We start from the raw sequence: 23,269 nt of genomic DNA, 5'->3' as shown, positions 1-23,269 counted from the left end.
GAACAATGCTGAGCTAGAGACAACTGCTCACGAGGAATGGGCTAAAATTCCCAGGGAGCGCTACCAGAAGCTTGTTAGAGGCTGTACCTTCCGTCTACAGCAGGCCATTGCAGTAAAAGGGTGCTGAATGAAGTTCCAAAGATGCGGCCTCAGAGGGGGGTTGAATAATTTTGCAGCCTACCTTTTGTAAAAAAGTTGAAATTTTGGATCTATTATGAATTAAATCTTGATTTTTGGTTTGGTATTATATTTCAATAAACTAATTGTTCACCTCAGAGGATTTAGTAATCGCCTGCAGTTGTAATGTTGCTCATTTTGCCAGAATGTCAAAAATGTCAGGGGAGATTGAATAATTTTGCATGCAATTGTAAATGTATTTTTTTTTCATTGTGTAGTAATGCACAAAATTTGATTTTTCCAAATATTCAATATGCAGATATTGTAGAATACATTTTAGTTGAGTGGCAATACCAATATATGCATATTTATCCACTTTAACCCACTGTAGTAGAATTAACACATTACTGATCTCATTCTTATCACAATGGCACAGGCAAAAATGAAATACTTTTCATATGCACACAACTACATGTTAAACAAGCCATATATATATATATATATGTGTGTGTGTGTGTGTGTATGTAACATTTTAATACAAAACTGTAAACTTTAGGATGATCTGCCTGTTGTTGTTTATTTTGATGTTTTACTTGATGACTGATGCCGACGATGTCCAAAATCTTAAGTTCTGTTCCAGTAGTGTTTACAGTGATTCAGTTCATCCTAACAAACAGGGAATCCAATACAATGCAATATTTATTGTAGAAGACATTCTTCTCATTACATGTTCTAAACAACCTCCAGATGTTTGTAATGACGGAAATGGTTTTTATGTAACATTTCAGAAGTGAAGAGGCAGAAGTTTTTCTGTGCAGGCAACTCTAGAGTCTGAGCTTTTTCTAGTTTCATGCAGAATTAAAGAAAAAAACCACTGGTTTCGGTAATGTACTTAAAAATGTTTATTAGTTTTAAAAAGTCTTTTAAAAACCAGTATGAACAAGCACTTCCCCTTATAAAAGCACTTGCTAAGATGCAAAAACAAAAACAGTTACCCTGTACACAGAGCACAGCAACAAAAGCAGAGTGGAGGGCAGCTCTACAGCTCTGAACCACTTACAAGAGGAAGGGTAAAGTCTTCATTAAACAAAACATCAGTGCTAACAAACACACACAGACACACAGGTAAGTTAAACATCACAACTGAGAGCAGATCAAAACTAAACACGAACAATAAAAGTTGCTAAGTTAGACTCAAGATAATCATGACAATCTGCTTTTACAGAAGTTTAAAGTACTGCCATCTGTATAAAACTGCCAGATTCAATGTACTGCAATATATCCAGACACTATTATTACACCATATAAATATTGATAGTCTCATTTTCACCTTTTAGAACATGTGCAAATATTTTTTGGTACAATTTTTGGCCAAAATCAAGTTTTGATAGTTTTTAAAAGACTAGCCGAACCCTAAGAATTGTGTAAAATTTGGTATCATCATTTACAGAATATTAAAACAGATCACCTGTATATAAAAAAAACTGAAGTATTGTATATGATACGTGGTAATTCCCTATGACACTTTAAACGTATTCTACAAAACACCAGAACAGTGCAAGTCAGATTATTGTGAATACACAAGATTATATGCATTTCAGGGTTACATTTTCTGTACAAACGACACGCTGTAAATAAATAGCCACAAAACAAACAAACAAAAAAAGCACTGGACGACTGGTCACATCCTCAATCTGTACAACAAATAAAGTTAGCGTGACCAAGAACACAAACTCTGAGATCTAATGCTAACACAGAGGAACAGTTTGTCGATAAACTAGTGTTTGCTTTTTTGCATCCATAAAAACATTATGTTGTGTTTACAAAATCATCAACAATCGTAAACAAAGAAATCCTCAATGTTTCCCCGACTGATTTAGAGGAAAAATCATTTCCAGTGCTGCAACTTTTGGATACATTTGTTATAGCTGTATGTCCATCAAGCAGGAGGTTAGACGCTCTGATCGTAGTGCACGTTACTGGAGTTACATCTTTGGCATGGACATAAGGCTCAGAAACCAAAAGCCCTCAGAAGCACCTCTGACTCAGTGGCTGCACCACTTCTTCACTCGCCGCTCAGCATCAGTGTCAAGGTACAAGTTCACATTTAGCTGCTATGCAGTTTGACCGACTCCTCAGGGTAGGCAATAACATTGTTCTTTTAACAATCAAACCAAACAGCGTATTTTTGTAAAGGATTACAGATTGTCAGTGCAGTATGATGAGACTAATATACATGTTCCTCAAGTTCCTGCCACTTTCATCTACGTAGGTCATTTTCAGATGAAAAGGAGTAATCTACACATGAAGCAATTCATATATTTTCAGAGCACTAAGTAAAATCATTTTATTTTAATTTTTAATTTGATGACTCATAAGTCAAAAGTGCAAAAAATCCCTATTTAAGGATTTAGTTGAACCCTCTGAACCCCAAATTCATCAGCAGGATTGAAAGGCATTTATCAGGGCTGGAAACCATGAAGACAGAAAAATCATTGGGTTTTTAACTTTCCATTGGTGCGTGAACTATTCATTTGCAATGAATAATTCCACTAATTTATCCAGTTCAAAGCTTGAAATTATGATACTACATCGAAATCAGTTTATTTTCCATGTCTCAATTAAAATTTCTCCAAAAACAAATGCTTGCAGTGACCAGATTCTGTAGAAAATTAAACATTTCTATGTTCCTCAGTGCAACTGCGAGGCCATTACTGACTAGGCTGCAACCACGAATCACGTGACAAAAATTAGGCTGAACTGCAGGCTGTGTTTACACAGAGACAGGTCTGGAAACAAAGTTAAAATGGAAGTAGTGCAATATCTATTGCATGCATAGTCACCATTAACATCACTTCTGTGTACATGGAAAAATGTACATGTTGATTCCAGGTTTTTAAAGACTAATTCTACTTTTGTTTTGGCATTATAACTGTGTCATACAGCACATAAGACATTGTAAAGTTTGGGGTTCAGAGGGTTACTTCTTAGGTAAACGACATAAATGTTGATCTTTATTCCTATGTTTCAGTGGTTCTGCCTTTTTTTTGCTGCTTGTTGTTTTGTTCTATGTGGCATTTCAACAAGAAATACTACGCGACATAACTAACATTTAAATAGTGCATAATTAAAGCTACTTTAGGGGCAGAGGTAAACTTCTTGGCTTATTGTCTCATCATTTATCCGTTTAGTGTTTATTGCATATAAATTTTGCACATGATTTAAATTCAGTGGGGATTCTTTATAATCATGGTCCATAACAGATTACTGTTTTCAAACTTTTCTTTAGTTTGATTTGTAAAATTAATGTGCATCAACAGGCCTAATTATAATATTGACATCATCCATGTGAGCTCATCATATTTATTGATTGATTCTGAGAGGCTCAAAGGCAGTGAGATCAAAACGCAATAATCGTTTGAAAAGTGGGAATACAAACTTAGGAAATCACAGTTTATACACACAGTATAGCACTTTCTTGTATGGAAATTTTATCAGCTATTTTTCATGTATTCCATCAAAGTGAACAATGAGTAAAGGACACAATGTTTATGATTAGATAAACAGCTAATACATGTATTATTGTAAATATAATCACATCCTGTTATATACTCCATGCCAACTCTTATATATTATCATCAGGTTATATTAAATGGATTTACAGAGATGATCTTGGTTCTATGTTCTTGTCAGTACTCTCTAAATAGTACGTGTGTGTACTTTTACACGTTAATGTGAAGTGAGGTCGATATCTAAGGAAAATTTAAGTTCCTCCAGGTTTTTCAGTCTTCATGACACACTAATGTTTGAATTATCATCTATGTTAGTTCAGCAGTAAATATAATTAGCTGTTATGTACCTTTAATTACACATCACCTGTAGCTGTCATAAGCATTATTGTAAAAGGCTTATTAATAATAATCTCCCACTTTTATTTATTTACAGTGTTTCGATTTTTTTCAACAAGTGACTGTTCAGTGAAATATTAAACACAATGTAAGGAGAACAGGTTTAATTAAGTTTCTTTTTTGCTTTGTTTACTTGTTGGAAACACTCTCGATCAAACAACACAAAGCGATGTTCTCTCATTAAAGGGAAATGACCAGCATTTTAATCAGTGTTGCAGCATTATCTCAGTTTAGCCTGGCACTTAAACTGGACAAACCTCAAAGTGTCCAGTGTTGCATTATAAAGTGTAAATGCCTGAAAATAAATAAAACAAACAGCAACCACAGATGAACATGTTCAACATGACTTAAAAAACAGCTGTTCTCAGCCCATCAGGCCAACAGTTGGGTGATCTTTGCTCTCTAACCAGTCGAGTCCGCTTGAGTGCGCGGTCTCGCTGGTAATCTGCTGAAACAGTGGATCACTCACCAGCTCCTCTGGAGTAGCGTTCTGATATTGCCCTTGCTGCTGGTTGGGGTCAAACAGCAGGTTTGTGTCCAGTGCGTTAAGGTCATTGATGCTGCTGGACAGCTCCGATGTCATTCTGATTTCACAGGGGAAATCTGTGCCACCTGTCGAGAGCTCTGACACCTGCTCCAGGAGATGACTGCCAGCAGAAAGGCTGCCGTCTGTCAGGAGGTCTTGAGTGCTGCTGAAATCTAACTGCTGATGCGGCTGAAGCTCTTCTTGCTGCTGCTGTTGTGAGCCTAAAGCCAACATTATAGACTGGGCCTGGTGTCGCTGCTGCGCTCCAGAGGCTGATTGTCCTTGGCTGTCTCCTGCTGAGAGGATCATTTGTTCATTAATAGCATTTTCTATGAGGTAACTGGGCCTCTGCATCTTGCATGTGCTGGTGGAGTCAGAGGCCATCAGGCTGAGGCGGCTGTCAGTGCAGGAGAAGTTGGCGTTGGACTCGAGGATCTGGGTGAGGTTCATACGTGCAGTGTAGGTGGAGGAAAGACTATTGATGCCAACACCTCGCATGGTGTCATCGTGGTCCCCGTCCAGCTTGTTCAGGAGGACATTGGTGATGTTGTTGCTGCTGCATTGTTGACCCGCTGTGGGGAGGACTTCAGTTTGCATCATGATGTTGAGCGGCACCGAGCGGCTCCTCTGAGCCATGCTGCTCACCCCAAGATTCGTCTGGCTGTTTGCGAAGATGTTCAACACCTCTGGCGTCACAGGAGAATTAAAAGGAGACACCACCGAACGAGGGACATTGGGAAGGGTTGTGTTCACTGCATTCACAGTCAGATTCCTCTGATGCACAGCAGGACTGACACTGCGACATCGGAAAGCTGTTGCAGATGTGTTGCTATTTTTGTTATCCAGAGGGGCAGGAACAGCAAAGCCCTCCTGCTTGGCCATGTTAGCTACCTGCTGCTGCACAGGTGAGATGGGGGTCAATCGGCCGAAATGGCTGTCGTGGTGTCGTGCGTGAGGAATGGCGAAGGCGTGAGGTTTTTGAAAATGGTCGTCCATTAGGCCTTGATAGCTGGCGAGGATTCCCATTCCACTGTTGGACTTATTTGCGCTCCCACTGGTGCTGTTGTAACTGTTGTTCATCCACTCCAGACGGGCTTTGTCTGGGTGGGTGGCCATCGGCCGCTGCATGGGCTTCACGGGACTGCTGGAGACAGTGCTGCCGTCATGAAAACCAGTCATGCTGGAGTTGATGGGTGTGAATGCAAACGGGTTCCTGCACTCGACTGGACTGGGAGGAACCGTGCTGCTGCAGTTGGAGTGTGGAGTACCGACTGGGGTGTGACGGCTGCTTCCCAAAGCACTGTCCACTGGGGTGGTGGAAGTGATGTGGGAACAGGGGCTCTCTCCCGTCAGAGTTTGGGCTCCTCCTATCATTTCTGCCGTGGGTGTGGGTGTCGGTGTTGGAGTCTGGACTGGGTTGTTGCTGCTGTTTGCAGCATGATAGAAAGCAGTCATGTTCTGATGGGTGGGCGTCATGTTGTCCGGCATCACCGGCTGTTGGCTTTGCAATGCAACACACTCTCCAAACTCCTGCAGGTTGTTGAGTTTCATCTGCTCCTCCATCTGCACAAGTTCCTCCACGATGCTGTCCTGAGTCACATCGTCATCAAAGGAAAAGTAGTCCATATCTGTCTGCATAGGGAGCTGACTGGACGATGAAGCTTGACCTAAAAACTCTAAGGTTTGAGAATTAGACTGAGCGTAGATCTGCGGTGGAGCTCCTTCCAGGCTCCCTGCAGTTGAGTTTGAACTCACACCTGAATGTTTCTGGAAACCAGGGTTGTTGGGTATAGCATGCACGTTAGCCACTGTGTGCCCCTGCTGTTGCTGTATTAATGCATGACTGACTGAAGTGCTGCTTTCCATAACAGTGGAAGTGTTTTTCCTCTGCACTGAACTATGCGTTTTGGCAACAGAGTAAAAGCCACTGGCTCTGGAAGAAGAAGTGCAGAGTGCAGGGACTTGAGGGGACAAGACAAAGTTCATTTTCATCTCTACCTCCCTGGTGGCTGGTGCACTTTCAGGTCTAGTTGGAGCACCTGGCCTGGAGACATTGCCAACAGTGTTTCTGATGCCATATCCAGGAGCAGCAGTGCCCTCTACTGGCTGCTGGGGCATGAAGACCCTTTTGACCGGAGAAAGGTCTGGACTGAGGCCTGAGCGTTTCCTGAGGTTCTTTGTGGACAAGAAACCTTGCTTTACTTGGCTGCCCTCCCCAAACGAAGACACTCCGCTGGTGTTTAGTAAAGAAACAGTGCTGGCATTCTGAGTAGGGGGAGCTAAGTGCAAAGTGCTTGTACTATCAGTGCTATTATTGCTTCTTTCAGCTGTTGCCACAGTGCTGGTGCTTGCAAAGGAATTTCCGTTGCATTTAGTGCTGGATGTTTCCTCCAGACCCAGGAAGCCTTTAGTTTGAGGTATGGGCACACTGGCAGCCCTCTGCACACCCCATCCCAGTCTATTTCCCATCGCTCCTGGAGTCAAAACTTGACTGCCAAGATTTTGCATTTGACTGTTTTTATGTATAGCTTCAACTTCCATTTCAACATCAATGCTGGGAGTGTTAGCAGTCTGCCCTGATCTGGCCACCGGGGCCAGAATGGGGACTGCAGAGGAACTCCTCATGCTTTGATTCGAGCTGATATCTTCTGTAACTGCAGAGCTGATGCCTGCAGACGATGGCCGCAGTGTGGAGTTTGTAAGGGATGTGGTGGTTTCACTGCTGTTGGGTGCAAGCGATATGGCTGTCATCTTGACCAGACTGACTGGGCTGACATGACACGTGGTCATCATGGTCTTGATGGGGCTGTTGGCGATGATCATGGTGGAGGGCGAACGCAGAGCGATGGCAGTGGTGGCCGAAGGTTTGGGCAGGATTTGAGCATAGCGCTGCCGAGCCGTGCGTTCCCCCGCTGGGCTGGCTAGGATATTTTGAGGGGGTTTGGGGCTCTGTTTCACCGCCTGAACCGGCTGGGTCACCATCTGGAAGTTAATAGGCAGCACCTTGCTCTCCACTGTTCCCACTGGACTCGGGGACATCAGCTGTCTGCTCCTGTGGACCTGCACAGAAAACAGAACAATCACAAAATGAAACCACTGAATGACAGATGAAATTATCAAGTTTTGGAATGTCATGTAATTTCTAATTTTCCAGTTTCATATAATCTGATGTACATTTCATGTAGACATGAACTCATGTTATTGCTATTTGATTGTAAATTTATTGTATTTATTGTATGTACAACCGAAACTGAGACTCGTCTTCCCAAGCATAAGTGAATGAATGAATGAATATTAAGTTTAACAAATAAATCCCATGATATAATACTCAGTTTAAGTTCTATACTTTAACGACCATTACCTTGGAGAAGGGTATTCTTGTTACACAGTTTATTTACCATAAATAAATCTGTGAACATAAAGGGTATTAAATAAATTATGTATATCATCATATGTTATTCTCCTGTGGGGGATGTAACTAAACACATTTAATCAGTTTCTGCACTTAAGAGCAATTTTAATTGTTTAACATGATATTTTTTAATTCATTTAATCTTTCCGATAACTCTAGCTACTTTTCAGATTAAGACTTGACATGCAAAATGTGATCAATTTATTTATTAGTATCTTTAAACAGTTTTAATTACTCAACATTATATGAAGCAGTTTATACTGTTTCCACCTCATCCTGCTGCAGCACCAAACTACTGAATAAACGTTAACGTCTCAATGTTGCATTAATAGATTAGCAACGTTGACAGATGTCATTCCGTACAGTGAGTGCTTTTCACGGAGGCCGGATTCATTTCAGAAGTAACGTGTTCACGTGTGCGTGTGTGTGTGTGTGTGTGTGTGTGTGTGTGTGTGTTTTCCCATGTGTGAGCTTTCTGTTCATTGTGTATTGGTGCTGCAGAAGTCATAGCAAACGATGTATCCAGTACATAAAAGGACTTTCTCTTTGTTGTAACAGCTTTTATTGACTGTATGGAGAGCTGAGCATTTGTTGCAGTCATCTTGAGTCTTTTCTTTCACTTGATTTTAGGGAGGTGAATCATCATCTTCAGGATGGCAAAGATCTTTATAGCTCTATAAATTATAGATTATAATAGATAATTATAGATTTATTGGTTGCAGTTCTACCGCTGGAATCACTCCCATCCATGGACACATGTGAACCAGTCTTGTGACCAATGACCTTTAACTTCTCTGTGTACACTTTGTAATTACCTTTTATTGTGCCTATTGACCTTTTATAGCGACCTATTGTCCTATGTTTTATTGTATGTTTCACTGTTATGTTTTCTTTGTGTGCTTTTTGCAATGTGTCTTTATTGTGACTTACTGTCCTCAGTATCACCGTTGTGTCTTTTTCAGTTTTTTGATTTGTTTTTTTTTTTTAACCTACAGACTGCGGATGTAAATTAGCATTGTTGCTACAATCCGGCATATTTACGTCCATAGCTGTTTAAACAGACGTTCATTAATGTGCACTGTCCCTACCAAATAAAGAAATAAATAAACATGGAGATTTCAAAGTCATTTTTAATTTGTTTTGTTGCTCAGTGTAAACACAGTCTGCAGTTAAACTGAAAAGTTCCTGACTTCACATGACTGTGAACACATTTTGTATCAGTCTGATTATTTGTTATATGTTGACAGTACATTCAACATGTAGTGATTTATTCCAGTGGCCTGTGACTTTAAAAGCAACGCAGCATTTAGACAGGACTCATTGTTCTTGATCAACACATTTACTCAGTTATTAGACTAAAAAATTAAATGTAAATTAGAATTTATAATGTTTTAAGCATGTTTTTAAGCATTAATACAGCTAAATCATGTCCCATTTTAACACTAATTTCAAGTGAACAAATCACACTCTTTACCGTGATCTATAGTGTTATCTTACCGTGATGGGACTTGGGACGGCGGCGACCACGATGCCGATGGTTGGCTGAGGTGACGGAGGGGCGGGGCTACCACAAGGCACGCTGTCGTCCGCCCTCTTGGTTTGACCCTCTCCAGGTAAAGGCGAGTGCAGCTTCTGCTCCTGCTGCTTCCTCTGAATCTTCCTCTGGAGCTGCTGCTTCGCATCGACAGACGGAGATGAGAGTGCGGTCACGTGAGGCTGGAAGGAGTGAACCTCAGCAGCAGAGGCGAAGGCTGAGACGGTCTGTGGAGTTTTGACCTCTGAAGACAGAAAACAAAGACATTCATGTACACACCATAAGCTACTGCAATGAGAAGATAATATGGGTGGTTTTCATTGTGTGAACGCGTCTCCTCGCATCTCTGCCACGTCTTAGCTCAAAATCTTAGGGAAGAATATTGCATTACTTACTCCTCAGCATTTTTGTAGTTACAGTCAAGCCCGAAATTATTCATACCCCTAGCAAATATTGACTTAAAGTTACTTTTATTCAACCAACAAGTTTTTTGTTTTTTTTTTAAATTGGAAATGACAAAGGTGTTTCCCAAAAGATAATAAGATGATGTACAAGAGGCATCATTGTGGAAAAAATAATTTCTCAGCTTTTATTTATATTTTAAAGTAACTTTAAGTTCAATTTTGATAGGGGTACGAATAATTTTGGACTGTACTTTTGAGATGTCAGTTTTACATAAAAACGATGGTCTGCCTGTAAAATACAAAACACTGCAAAGGATTAAGCATACAGTTCCTCTCACAAATAAAGTAGTGTCTAGTTTCAGGCTCTTGTCACTTTTCAAACATCAAAATTCCTCCCCACCACACCCAAACAGGTGAAAATATTCAATATTTCCTTAAACTGAAAAACAAACAAAGATGGACAGTTAGAGAAAAGTTTATAGATAGCTATTTTAAATGACTATCGATAAATTTACTTAAGTAATGACATGATAAATCCAGTACACACAACTCGTCAGTGCAGCAACACGCTGCTGCCACTAGATGTCTCCACTGACTTGTCTTTTTCATCCACATGGGGCATGAAGCCAGTGTCACCTACCTGTTGCTGTTCCCGTCATGATGGTGAGAGCTGCCAGAGACTTGTTGCTGATGTAGTGACTGTCGATCAGGAAGCGAGCCAAGTCTTCCACAGCATCAAACTGGCGCTTCAGCACCTTCTGGGCCCACTCACACACCAGATCACAGGCGGCAAATCGCACCTCCTCCTTGATGCTGCTCAGTTGCCCCAGCGACTCCAGAGCATCACACTGGTGCTACACACAGCAGAGATGTGGATAAATGCAAACAGAATATTCTGGAATAGTATTAGAGGGAGATGTAAACGCACTTACTCCGTCTGCTGTTTTATGGAGGTCCAGAATGGGCAGAGATGGCATGTGGACAAAGGGTCTCTTCCTTAGTCCACTATAGCAATATGTGAGTCCATGTTAAAGATTAAAAAAAAAACACATGGTTGCACAGAAAAATCACAAGTGCAAATATGGATAATGTAAGACCTGTAAAATCTGTGCTATTCATTTGTGTATATATTCTTAAATTTGTGCTGTTAGCATCCTTGTGTTCTTGTTTTTCTTTTTATATTGTATATATTTTGTATATATCTTAATTTATAGTTGTATTTTCTAGCTGTCTTACTCTCATTTTCTCCTGTGAAATTGCAGATTCTCCTTTGTGGGATTAATAAAGGATATTCTATTCTAATACCTATCAGTTCTATAGAAAATTAGAGAAAAATAATAGAATTATAAGATTATATCATAATTAAACACGTCTAAGCACACTGTAGCATCTTAGGGCCACCTTCTTTTTCTATTCCAAACACATCACATAAAAGTTAACAGGACCATCTTTAACCAATCTAATGCTACCTGTTGTGAACTACTGTGAAAATATATCATAGTTTTTGGCAAAACTCCTTTTTTAAAACTTTTATATGGTCTGAAACAACAGATATATCATCTATAAAACACATTATTACAATTAGCGCTAACATTTGGGGCTAGAAAATGCTTCTGGATCCGGTTGTCTTTGATTTTTTTGGCAAATTCTAGATTGTGAGTCTGTCTATCGAGTGAAAAACAGAAATATAGCAATTCAGTGTGCATTATAAAGAAGAAAAGATTTGTTCTTCTGCTTTGTTTAAGTGTTTAAGAAAGTTTTCTTCTGATCTTTGAGTGAAAGCTTGTGACACTATTAATTGCCCTCGTGCATAAATATACATCAGTAAAAGCCTAAATTTATGCAAGATCCACATGAAGAAGATACAGAGAACTAGAAATCATTTGCAAAAACAGCATATTGTTTTAGAGAACTTCAAAATTCATAATTGTGATTGAAGAAGAGCTCATGTCTTCACCTGTTCCTCTATAAACTACTACTTTAAAACTTGCATTTAATCTACAATTAATTATTAGATAATAAACACCTCATGGAATTAAATAACAGAAGAATCAGTTTTTACACTAGTTTAAACACTTCTCAGCTTTTGTGTGTTTTTTTTTTATGTATCGATGCAAAACCACTTCTTTTATAGATTATTTTAATTTGTGCTCATGCTGGAAACACTGTATGAATGACAGTGATTCACTGACTTCTTAGACACCAGCAGCCATCATGAGTTGAAGGCAAACTGCCCTCAACAGGCCAACACGTTGTTATTCTACCCTCTGACATGAAATCTAAGAGCCGCGACCCCGCCTCACACAGCGATAATATTACTGACCCCGATGAAGGTCGTGAATATAAACAAAGTTGTGCACTTTGACGTCATGGGCTAAATTGAAAAACTAAAATCGCGAATGTGTCATGAAGGTCAAGATCACAGCGGCTCCCCTGAGGGTCTGTGTATTCTGCCTCTGCTTCGGAGGCAGAGGGGGACTTTATTTCATTTCACGTCTATATTTAGAGAGCTTATGAACTGCAGTAGCAGATGGTGTGCGACCAGAGACACAGGCCAGACTGGTACAATCCATTCCAGTGAAGGATATTTTGATTTTCCCCTCATGCCAAGTCGACGCGCCTTCATGTTGGGGAAGACATTTTTCATCATCTTTCCAAAGTCTGCTGCACTCAGTGGGTGGTAGTTCAGATTGTCACAAAAACTCCTGCAACACATCAAAAGAATGAATGAAATCCAGTTATCCCCTGACTGCTCTCTTCCTTTCAGCTCACCGTTTGGGGTTTCCTATTGATTCCAGTAGAAAATAAAGCTTTGATAAACCCACATAACTCGACCTGCTCGGCTCCAAAGAGCCAGAATGGGTCTGGCTGGTGAACATAGTTGAGCATTTAGCAGCTCCAGAGCCAGATATCATTCTCAGGAGTTCAAAAGCAGAGTTAAAAGAGTGTGAATATTGGACGTAAACTCATCAGCTCCTTTTTCTCTTGGCACGTTACCGCCAGCTGCAGATGTGTGGAACAGTGTGAAACCATTAGCGGGACTGTGCGTCAGGCGCGTGGTGCTACTAGAGGTCAAAAACTCAGCTGGGAACCTTTATGTCCTCACAGAATTCATGTTGCAAAAATCAGCCATTTGTTCAAAAACTAACTGCTGAGTATGAGTTCTCTAGAAGCTCAGCCACTAAAGTTTGAAAGTGACTGTGACCAATGACAAATGTGATGTTTTAGGGCACATAAGTGAAACATATTATGTGTCCTTAAAGCCTTTTCACCTGTTTGTCCCAAAGGCGCCAATATTTCTGGAGGCCGCTGTATTTCTGTTCTAGTAGAGTTAAAAAGACAGTTACATAACACTGTCAGAGCATTTCAATGGCTGTCTCAGACTTTCCATTCTAATATTACCGACACATGCTGCTCTGTGATTCTCATGCCTGCAGCATCTATTTATACTGACGCTTTAGCCGGCACTAATTCAGAGGAGAAAGAAGCTCAAACACTAGTAGCTGTTGTCTATAAAGAAGGTGAGGAAAACTTGCAAAGAAACAGTCTAATTTAGTCCGTGTGTGACTATGTGTTATGTATTTTTATGTATCTGAAGAAGAAACAAGTCTGAGCTTTGATTACAAAAAATACAGTGATACAAATAGAATAAAACAGAATATTTGTGAATTTCCTGAAGCTCTTCTTGCTGTTTATACATACTTGTATTCATCGTAGACCTCCTGCTTGGGAAGAGAGGTCTCTGGATATTCCTCTAAATGATTACGGATCCAGTTGAACGCATGCATCTGCTGTGTGCGGCTCGATGACAAGGCGCTCTGGTCACTGAGAAAAGATGTGGATCGTTGATTGATTCTTATCAAAGCTAATCGAAGCTCTGTTGATGTGGTCATTATCATTCACACAGCATGCTGGTTTAATCATTTTAGTGGATTCCTGTTTCATAAATGTTTCTTTCTAATAAAATGCATTCTTACCTTTTATCAGCGCTGCTGCTGGGACCAGAAGGCAACTTCAGGTAGAGGTAGAGTTTTTCGATGTCGGAGAATTTCTCAACATCTTGCTGCAGAAACAAAAAGACAAAACACAAGCGGTTTTAATATTTTGCCTTCCTGTCCAGCAACAGAAAGCAACGTCCTGTCTGGATTTAAAAGCAGAGGTAGTTCATTCACTCCTGCAGAGTAACTCACTGAAAGCAGGGGGTAAATGCTGGACAGTTATTATGTTAGGTATTAATAAAATGTGTATTTTAGACAACTTTTTTGTTTTTATACAGAGTTCAACAGTGTACCTGCCTTATAAGGCTGCAACTGATATCCGTTTATTTTTCTGATTAATCTGCAGATTATTTTCTCAATTGTTTAACTGACTGTTTGATCTAAATATGTCGGAAAATAGTGAACACTTGCCCTTTGCAATGTCTGAAAACCCAAACTGACGTGTAAAAACTCCTTTTGTCCGACCCACAGCCCAAAACCTAAAGATACAAAATTATTATGTGGCACAAAGAAGAAAAATAGTTTTTAAAATCTTTTAAAGCTAATATTTAGCAGATTATTTTTCTATTAATTGATTAGTCAACTAAGAATTTCTACAGTATCAAACAGGAAAAGACTACATTTCAGCAAGGTTATTCTCAGAACGTGACAAAAATGTGAAAAGCCTATTAAAGAAGAAGTCATGTTCACTTCTTCAGGATTGTTCACTGGATGCGTGTTTAACGAAACATTTCATAGGGCTGGATCCGAATATACAAATATTCGGTCATTATGGCGGTATCCGAATATTTATTTTCAGATCCGAATATTGGGATCCCCCCACCCCCGTCGGACGACGTCGTGCAATCGGTATTCGACTCGTCCCAGAAATTACTATTGAGGCCAGCCCTAGCATTTCATGAAAGTAGCGCAAAATTAAAGAGGGATTTTAAACCATTTCTTTAAGGCTGTTTTAGAGGACTGCTGCATATATGAAAAACAGTTGTGGCACCAGAGGAAACTGTGCTAAATCTGTAATAATGTGGGCACCAGCAGTTTGCAAGGAATGTGTTAAGTCTCCTGTTGTGCTTCCTCCACTGTGGTAATTATTTAAAACTGTCCATATTACATGAGTGCAGTGCTAAAACAGTGAAGAGCTCTTTCATTAGACTGTATAGAAGCTGCAGCAATATCTGACAACAGCAGGCTGTCCTTAAAAAAGTGAGCACTCAAGGAGACAAGTGAGGGACTCCATCGTGACATCTCTGAATGGGTTAAAGGCTTCTGAGGTTTCATACCACTAGATGAGACTATTTCATCAGTCCCAGCTTAAATCTAACAGAGATAAACAGAGACTCTACAAAAAACAAGAAAATACATTTCATCTCAGCTGCAGTTGGCCAGATGGCACGTTGGAGAATCTAAAGTCAGCTGGAAAAAGGTTTGATGGTCTAATGAGACTGTGGTTTATTTCTAACTTTAAGCCAAAAAGTGCAGATGTAGGAAGCATGAACACTTGTGTACACTGCCCGGACGAAAAAAAAAAGTCACACTAATATTTTGTTGGACTATCTTTAGCTTTGAGTATGGCATTCACTGTAGCATTGTTTCGATAAGTTTCTGCAATGTCACAGCATTTATTTCTGTCCAGAGTTGCATTAATTTTTTTCACCAAGATCTTATATTGATGATGGGAGAGCCGGACGCTGTGCAAAGTCTTCTCCAGAACATCCCAAAGATTCTTAGTGGGGCTGAGGTGTGGACTCTGTGGAGGACAATCTATATGTGAAAATGATGTCTCATGCTCCTTGATCCACTCATTCACAATGTGAGCCCCATGAATCCTGGCATCGTCATCTAGCAACCTGCCTGTTCCATCAGGGAAGAAAACCTCCACTGATGTAACGACCTGGTCATTCAGTATATTCAGGTAATCAGCTGACCTCATTCTTTGGGAACATAACGTTGCTGAACCTGACCAACTCCAGATCATAACTCTAACCCCCACAGGCTGGTAGACACTAGACATGATGAGTGCATCACTTCATCTGCCTCTTTTCTTACCCTTCACTTTGGAACAGGGTAAATCTGGACTCATCAGATCACATGACCGACCACATTTGTTCCTGGAAGATGATGGTTCACCGCTATCCTTCAGGTTTTAATAATGCGTTGAACGGTTCTTAACCCGATTTTTAGTAGTTTCTGAAATCTCCTTAGTTGTTTTCTTTGCTTGATGCAGGCTAATAATTTCACCCTTCTGAGACAGATTAACATCCTTTCCATGACCACAGGAAATGTCTTCATGCTTCTAATTTCTTAAACATGGTTGTTTAAGAAATGAGAAGCTCCTCACTGCATCAGCTAGTGTTAAATAAGTTGTTGCAGCTGAAACATATTCATCACTGCAGTAATTATCCAATGGAAGGCTCTTACCTATTTGTTAGATAAATCAAGGTGGCGACTTTTTTTTTGGCCAGGCAGTGTATCTGTACAGCCTAAGAATCACATTCAGTACAAATGGCTGCGGACAGACACACAGAGACAGACAGACTTCTGCACTACAGCTGAGCCTGCAGGGTGAGCTGCTGTTAACTTTCCTGTGACTGCATGGTGACAATAAGGACATTCACTCACTCACAACGCATTCCTCCACTTAGACACATTCACCCTTTACATTGCTTTACAATAATGATTAACTCTGCTGTTACAGAACCACAGCTCATCTATTAAGGTAACAGACACTGAGTAGCATCAGACACATAATTCCCATAAATAATATCAATACAGTCATTTTTTTAAAGGGAAATAACAATGGGAAATCATTTTTCTGTGTGCTGCATTTTAAATGTGATCCCGCTGAAACCTTTGATATTGCTCTTTGGCGTTTTTAGTGTGACTCACTTCCTGCTCTGTTGACTTGGACTGTCAGTGTCTGTATGTTACTGTGTCACCACACAGTGATCTCCTTTTCCCAATTTAACTCACTCTGAAGCAACATATTACCAGATTTCAGTTGCTGTTCTTGGTTGATTTGAAGTCGGTTTGCTCATTTTATGCAGCTTTATGAACTATAAAGTCGACATTTCATGATGCAGTTGGTTTGTAATCTGAGGCGGTGCTATGAATTAGTTTGTTTGTTGTTGTGACTATAGAGATTGTATCATGTAATGTGTGATTAACAATTGCACTACAGATCTGCCAAGATGTGTCACCATTACATAGTGGTCCGAAGGATTTCACTTAGAACTTATTTGCAACAATCAAATTCAAAGGAGTAATTTAAACTTTTAAGAAATATGATTATCCATGAGCTGTGTGATTCCCAGATTCACATCCAGAGCGCTTCACATGTGGCTCTTTTCCACACTCTGCTATATTTGTGTGGCAGTTGTATTTCTGCCAGAGCATCTCACATCTCTGAACCATAAAAGTTGCGTATGAATATCTGCAGTTACGGTTTTTGATTAAATACATTTTCAAGGATGCTGGGATGAATCTCCAGACAGTCTTATCTTTGTCTTTATTTACTTCCCATATTAGATTCCTTTCTAACAAGCTGCTGTAAGTCTCACAATTTCGCAGAATGTGCTTTTCAAGTTTCACTTGCACAGATTTTTTATTATACAACGTCTGTAGGACTTGGTTTCAGTCCAAACAGGCTGTTTTAGTGTCTGTAGCTTTAATTCCAACTGAACTGCTGCTGTACATGCCCCCTTCAGGAAGAAGACCACCTCTGTCTACATCTCCCACAGGGGGAGGGCCCAATGGTGGGCGGGGCCTATCCTATAGTGACATCACAACCAGGCTGCAAACCTGAGCAGCTCGTCCAGAGACAATTTCTGATCTATGGAGAAAGGAATGAAAGGAGCGGGTGAACTTCTAAAAATTAATCATGTTGAGCCCTGACGGTCCAGTAGATGTGACACGCTGAGCAGATCTGTCCAGATGCGACCTCTATAGGTTCATCTAAAAAGTATCCAGGGAAAGATATGCCGCTATTTTTATAAGCATCTCGATGGACATAAACCATCTGAAAATAATACTTTTTCAGCTCAACATGCTGAAACCACCAACATATTATTGACAATATTCTATCAGATAGCAGTTAAATAAAGAAAGAACAAGTTAAGTTGCAATTTTTAGATCAGAAACGTGTCAAGAATACTCACCAGAATGTTTTCCACTGTTGATTGAACAGATTTGCTGCAAAATAGAGACAAAGTATAAATTAGTATGAAGCCGGTGTAACATGAGCGCTTGTGTCTAAAGTGTATTTATTTATAAAGCAGAGGAATGTTTGGTATGAGACGACCCTCCCTTCAGCATCTCTCAGGTCATGTATCCCACCACCAGGAACACATGTTGTCATATGTAAAAGGAGAGCGAGACAGACACTGTACAAACATTGTTTGGGATCCGAGACGTTTTATGGTTCAGAAACCACAAATTCTTTTGCAGTTACTGATGAACTCTATTTCATCTTTAATCTCAAAGAAGGAATCTGATAAAAATAAAAGATTTTCACCTTTTAATCATGTTTTTAGCCATTATGTTCAATAATGGTTTCAGAAAAATACACTGTCAAATCATGACAATAAAAATATCTAAACTCCAAAACAGTTTGATGCAGTTTATATAACATCGAATCACCACAAATAGGCTAATTAGGAGAAAAGCGTGTTTTTCAGTTTTTTTTTCTCTTGAAAAAATACATTTCCCAATTCCTGCACAGTTTTTAATGGAAAAAAGCAGTAATATGTATAACAATACTCTAATTTTTGCACTTAATTCTCGAAAAGAATACAGTTTTTCCCAATTAAATGTACATATTGTTGTACTGGTAATGGAAACATGCTGCAACATTTAACAAGTAACATGGCAATATCTGCATTTATTACATGAAAAAAACAGTTTGTTACTTTTGTGTTAATAATGGACATATGCTTTAATTTTTATGACAGCTTTAACCACAATTTTTGCTAAAAACATATTTAATGTAAATACACTGTTGTGCCGATAATGGAAAAATGCTGTAATATTTATAATAAGTTAGGCAAATTTTATTTTATATGGTATTTTCATGTAAATTTTCAAATTTTTAAAGGTTAAAACATTTTTTTGTTACAGTAAAATATGGAATGAAGCCCGTTTTTTAACCCTAAAATCAACAGTATCAGTACATTTCTTTCTCAATTTTGCGGTAGCATTCTGGGAACCACAGCTGCCAGAATTTTACCGTAAAAACAACAGTTTTTTGTACAGTGATATTGTTTAACCCTCGTGTTGTTCTGCGGATCAAAACTGACCCGTTTTAAAGTTTGAAAATGTGGAAAAAAAATATATTTTCACAGTGAAACTTCTGATGTCCACATTTTCGACATTTTTGGGAAATCTTTGAACATTTTTTGGTGGAAAAAAGAAATGTTAAAAATGTTTCTTAAGAACATTCGCAAAAAAAAGATTTTTTGCGAATTTTCTTAAGAGAATATTAGAAGTTTTACTGATATATATGGAATTACTTTAGATATTTTTAGGATTTTTTTGGATAATTTTTACAAGAATTTTCTTGCCAGATTTGTGGGATTTTTTAAAAATAAAACTTTTAAGGGAAACTTTTAAGGAATTATTGGAATTTTCTTCCTGAAGGTTTTGCAAATTTTCAGAAATTTGGGGAATTTTTTTGCTGAATTTTTGGATTTTTTTTCAGACAAGGAAATAATATTTTTTGGTGCTCGTAAATGAAGACAACAGGAGGGTTAAGAGGGTAACCATGTGTATTATGGTGCTCCTTGATATCATCCACATACTCATCATGCTGATTGTACAGTAAAAGGTGAGCAGCACATAGATCTGGAAAATGGTGTGGAGAAAATTAACAGCCCAAAACTGAAGTTCCTCTTCAACTGCTCCTATGTAGTCAAACCATACATGAGTCTCTGGGTTTCATCTGTAATCCACAGACAGCTCAGGTTGTTGTTGACTGCTGTGAGACAGAAGGTAAATCACATTTAAAGACTCTTACTTGACGACACCGGGCAGGTCGGAGTCAGGAGACGCTCTAAGCCACGACAAGAACAGTTCACTTTAATTCACTGTTACTAGGTGGTCAAGGATTTCCCGGTGCTGAGAGACCGTCATTAAGCCGTTCGCAGGGCTGATTTGGCAGGTAAACTGAATGACACCTGACGCAATTTTCTGCAGTAACTTGGACTGGAAAATGAAGAACTGATGCAAGACGTCCTTCACATCACGCCGCAAATGTGCGCAGATGTAACTGAGCGGTGAAGTGTTATTGTAAGCTCCTCTGAACAGACAGACTGATGCTGTGTTGCTCATGAACCTGCTGACCCAGACTACAACCGTCTCATTCTACCAGCAGCAGGTCACTGAGGTGCATGTCAATATTGACACTCTAATCTCATTTAGGGGTAAAAAATGTATGGACAAATACTCAATATCCCAGTATGTTATTGATAAACCTGCAGCAGCACTGTGACATGTTTCTGTTGAGGTATTTCTTGCAGACGTTTGAACTTTGATCTGCTTTCCGGTGCCTCAGCCTTTTGACATTTTATGGCCGTTTGATATTTACGTGATGGTCCCGAAGCTCATTCATAAATAAAAGGTCGGAACATGGCCTTAAGTAACAGCAACCAGCATAAGGTTCACCAACAGCAGTCAAGGAAATTAGCTTAAGCCTAACACTTGCCTCTCAGACGACCCAAGCAGGCAGAGACTCAGCAGTTCAAAATAAGCGACAGAAACAAGTGCTGCATTGTGAGGAGCTCTTAATCTGAAAGCAGGCAGCACTTTGCACTGCTCTGTGCAATCACTGAATTAATTAGGCTTCGACATATTCCACTTTCACATCAGCAGTTTGATTTTTTTTATGTGTAAAATCACTGCTGTTTGGCTTCTTTTTAATGCAAATCAATTAACGCTAAATTACACGTTGATTAAGAATTCATGTCATAATAAACTGAGTATTTTTTGTCTTATTGTGTTGGGTAAAAGACGCCTGAGCTCAGTGAGTTCTGTCAAGGAAACTGGTCCAAAAACAATTCAGTTATATCATAACAATTTGTGGAATTTATGTTCACTGACATTAATATTGCAGCAGTCAACATTTGCTGCGTCAGTTCAGCCTGAATATAGACGGCGGCTACTGTAAGAATGCCTTCGACCAATCAGCAAACATGCAAGAGATGAGGAGGCAGGTGTGAGGTGAAGTGCACGTTACAAGTAAAAAACCAGCAGTTAAAATGTAAAGCAAAACTTGAAAGGAAAAAAAATTAGAAATGTATTATTATTTCATACATTATGAGATCAATAATGCTGAAAAGTGAGCAGCATTTTCATGTTGAAGTTGTCTAAGCCTGGACTGTTTGATAGTTTAAAGTGTTGCCATAAAGCCTGACCTTTTATACTGTAAAAAAGCATCATTAGATTCCACCAAGTCAACATCTGACCCTACAAAATAAGACTACACTGACACCTGTTATACAGCTTTTTAACCCGAGACGAAAAGAAGATTTACAGTCTTCATCTACAGAAAGAGAAGGATAAAATTATTAAAAAATAGTTCCATTCATCAACTCACACCTTATTTAAGACTTGAGCTAAACTACAAGTCATTCATATTTCCATTATGCAGCTGTTCAGTTCTAAACTGGCTGATATAAGCAGAAAACATAAAACTCACAAAATCGTCACAGTCTGTCATACTTGAACACAAAACCACCTGAAGACATCATCAGGTCAAGTGTTCCAGCTTTAAAACGGCATATAAATGAATATGTGCAACTTATGACAGTGGTGGAATGTAAGTTAGTACTCCAGTATATTTACTTCTGAACACATATAACTGCATTTCTCTGGAATATTTTTACTCCATAACATTGGCCTGACAGTTGTAGTGAGTTCTTACATTAAAAAAAAATGTAGTCAATCTAAAAAATATGGAACAAAAGTATTTAATAGATTCAAAAGTTAAAATAAAACATTAAAACACTGTTTTCCTCAATATACTTGTGTCTTTTTAAAAAAAAATAAATATTTGAATGCAGAACTTCAACTTGTAGCAGAGTACTTTTACTACTACTGAAGTAAACACAGTGTCAGAATGTGAAAAAGTTAACTCAAGTACTTCATAAAGTACTTGAGCATTACTTCAGTATTTCATCAATTCTGCCACTATATAAGGGAGGGAAACATACCTTATTTTTAAACTCCACTAGCTCTACTTAACAGTTTCAGACAATTTGCAGGCTGTTTTTTTTTCACTTGCAGGTTACAATATACAATATGACCAGTTTTTGTTTACTATATAAACAATAACAACCACATTAGCAGCTTTCAAGCATCAACATTCAATAAAAAATGTACTAAAAATACCAATGTAATACTCACATAATGCCAATTTTCTGTCCAACAAGTACTTAACAAAGTATTTTTTTGCACACTGTAAGTACATGTTGCAGATTTTATTTATTTGCCTGAAGGATTTATACTTGTAATAGAACATTCTTGTATTGTGGCACTGCTATTTCCCTTTACCATCTGGTCATTAAGAATAAATGGGAAACAGAAGATGATCAAATTGTCCCCACACCTAAGGTCAAGCCAAAATAAACTTTGTGAATTTGGTATCAGGTGATGATTTCCCCTCCAGCACAAACACCGTGCACAGCAGTGAGTGAACGTCTCCTCACCAGATGGAGTTCTTGATCCTGAGCTGCAGAGCCCCGGCCTCAGCTCCCTGCAGCCCGGGCAGCAGGCCGGGAACACTCCCCGCCCCGTGGTCCGGCTGCTGCTGCTGGGGGTCCTCCTCGGCCATCGCGGCGGGCCTCGGGACGGGACTGGACTGGACGGGTGGGGCGGACGGGTGCAGTCGCCCGGCAGAGTTAAACGACATGGACCGGAGGACGTGGCGATGCTAACGGGACAGCAGCGCGCCCTGTTGTTGTTGTTGCCACCCAGTCCTCCTCCGACATCGCTCACTCCGAGTCCGGCTGTCGGCCACCGAAAGCGGCAGCGCGGCGGAGCTACGTGCCGCCGTCCGACACGGCGGGATGCATGGATATAAATACCGGCGAGAGTAAACAGCAAGGCTGGCAGCTGCAAAACAACTAGCGGGTCCCTCCGGTGTGCTCTGCCCCGCACGTTATGGGATTTCTCTGCATGTGCATGGCGAGTAGTAGCTGCTGGGCACACGCATGCGCACTGGGCCGCCCAGCATTAAAAACAAGATGTAAGCAGAAGACACCAGACTGTGATTAACACTGTGGGTTTAATATGGATGTGTGTCTGTTTTAGATGCATGCTGCTGACATGAACCCAGCACTAAAAGAGATATTATTATTATTATTATTATTATTATTATTATTAT

At 39.6% G+C, this 23,269-nt stretch overlaps 1 protein-coding gene across 1 annotated transcript; it reads right to left on the bottom strand.

Annotated features, from left to right (window-relative positions):
* Positions 1-1,004: 1,004 nt before the first annotated feature.
* LOC111577798 (DNA-binding protein RFX7) lies at positions 1,005-23,085 on the bottom strand. Its single transcript, XM_023284242.3, has 9 exons — positions 22,593-23,085; positions 18,051-18,084; positions 13,879-13,964; positions 13,604-13,726; positions 12,490-12,606; positions 10,834-10,918; positions 10,542-10,755; positions 9,461-9,741; positions 1,005-7,611 (listed from the first exon to the last, which is right to left on the bottom strand). The coding sequence occupies exons 1-9, from the start codon at positions 22,793-22,795 to the stop codon at positions 4,390-4,392; spliced, it is 4,365 nt and encodes a 1,454-aa protein (XP_023140010.2). The 5' UTR covers positions 22,796-23,085; the 3' UTR covers positions 1,005-4,389.
* Between the last annotated feature and the right edge of the window lie 184 nt (positions 23,086-23,269).

Source organism: Amphiprion ocellaris, chromosome 1 (genome assembly GCF_022539595.1).
Source record: "Amphiprion ocellaris isolate individual 3 ecotype Okinawa chromosome 1, ASM2253959v1, whole genome shotgun sequence".
NCBI classification, from domain to species: Eukaryota; Metazoa; Chordata; class Actinopteri; family Pomacentridae; genus Amphiprion; species Amphiprion ocellaris.
The sequence above is the reverse complement of the archived record's forward strand: the minus strand, read 5'-3'. Positions and strand labels throughout refer to the sequence as shown.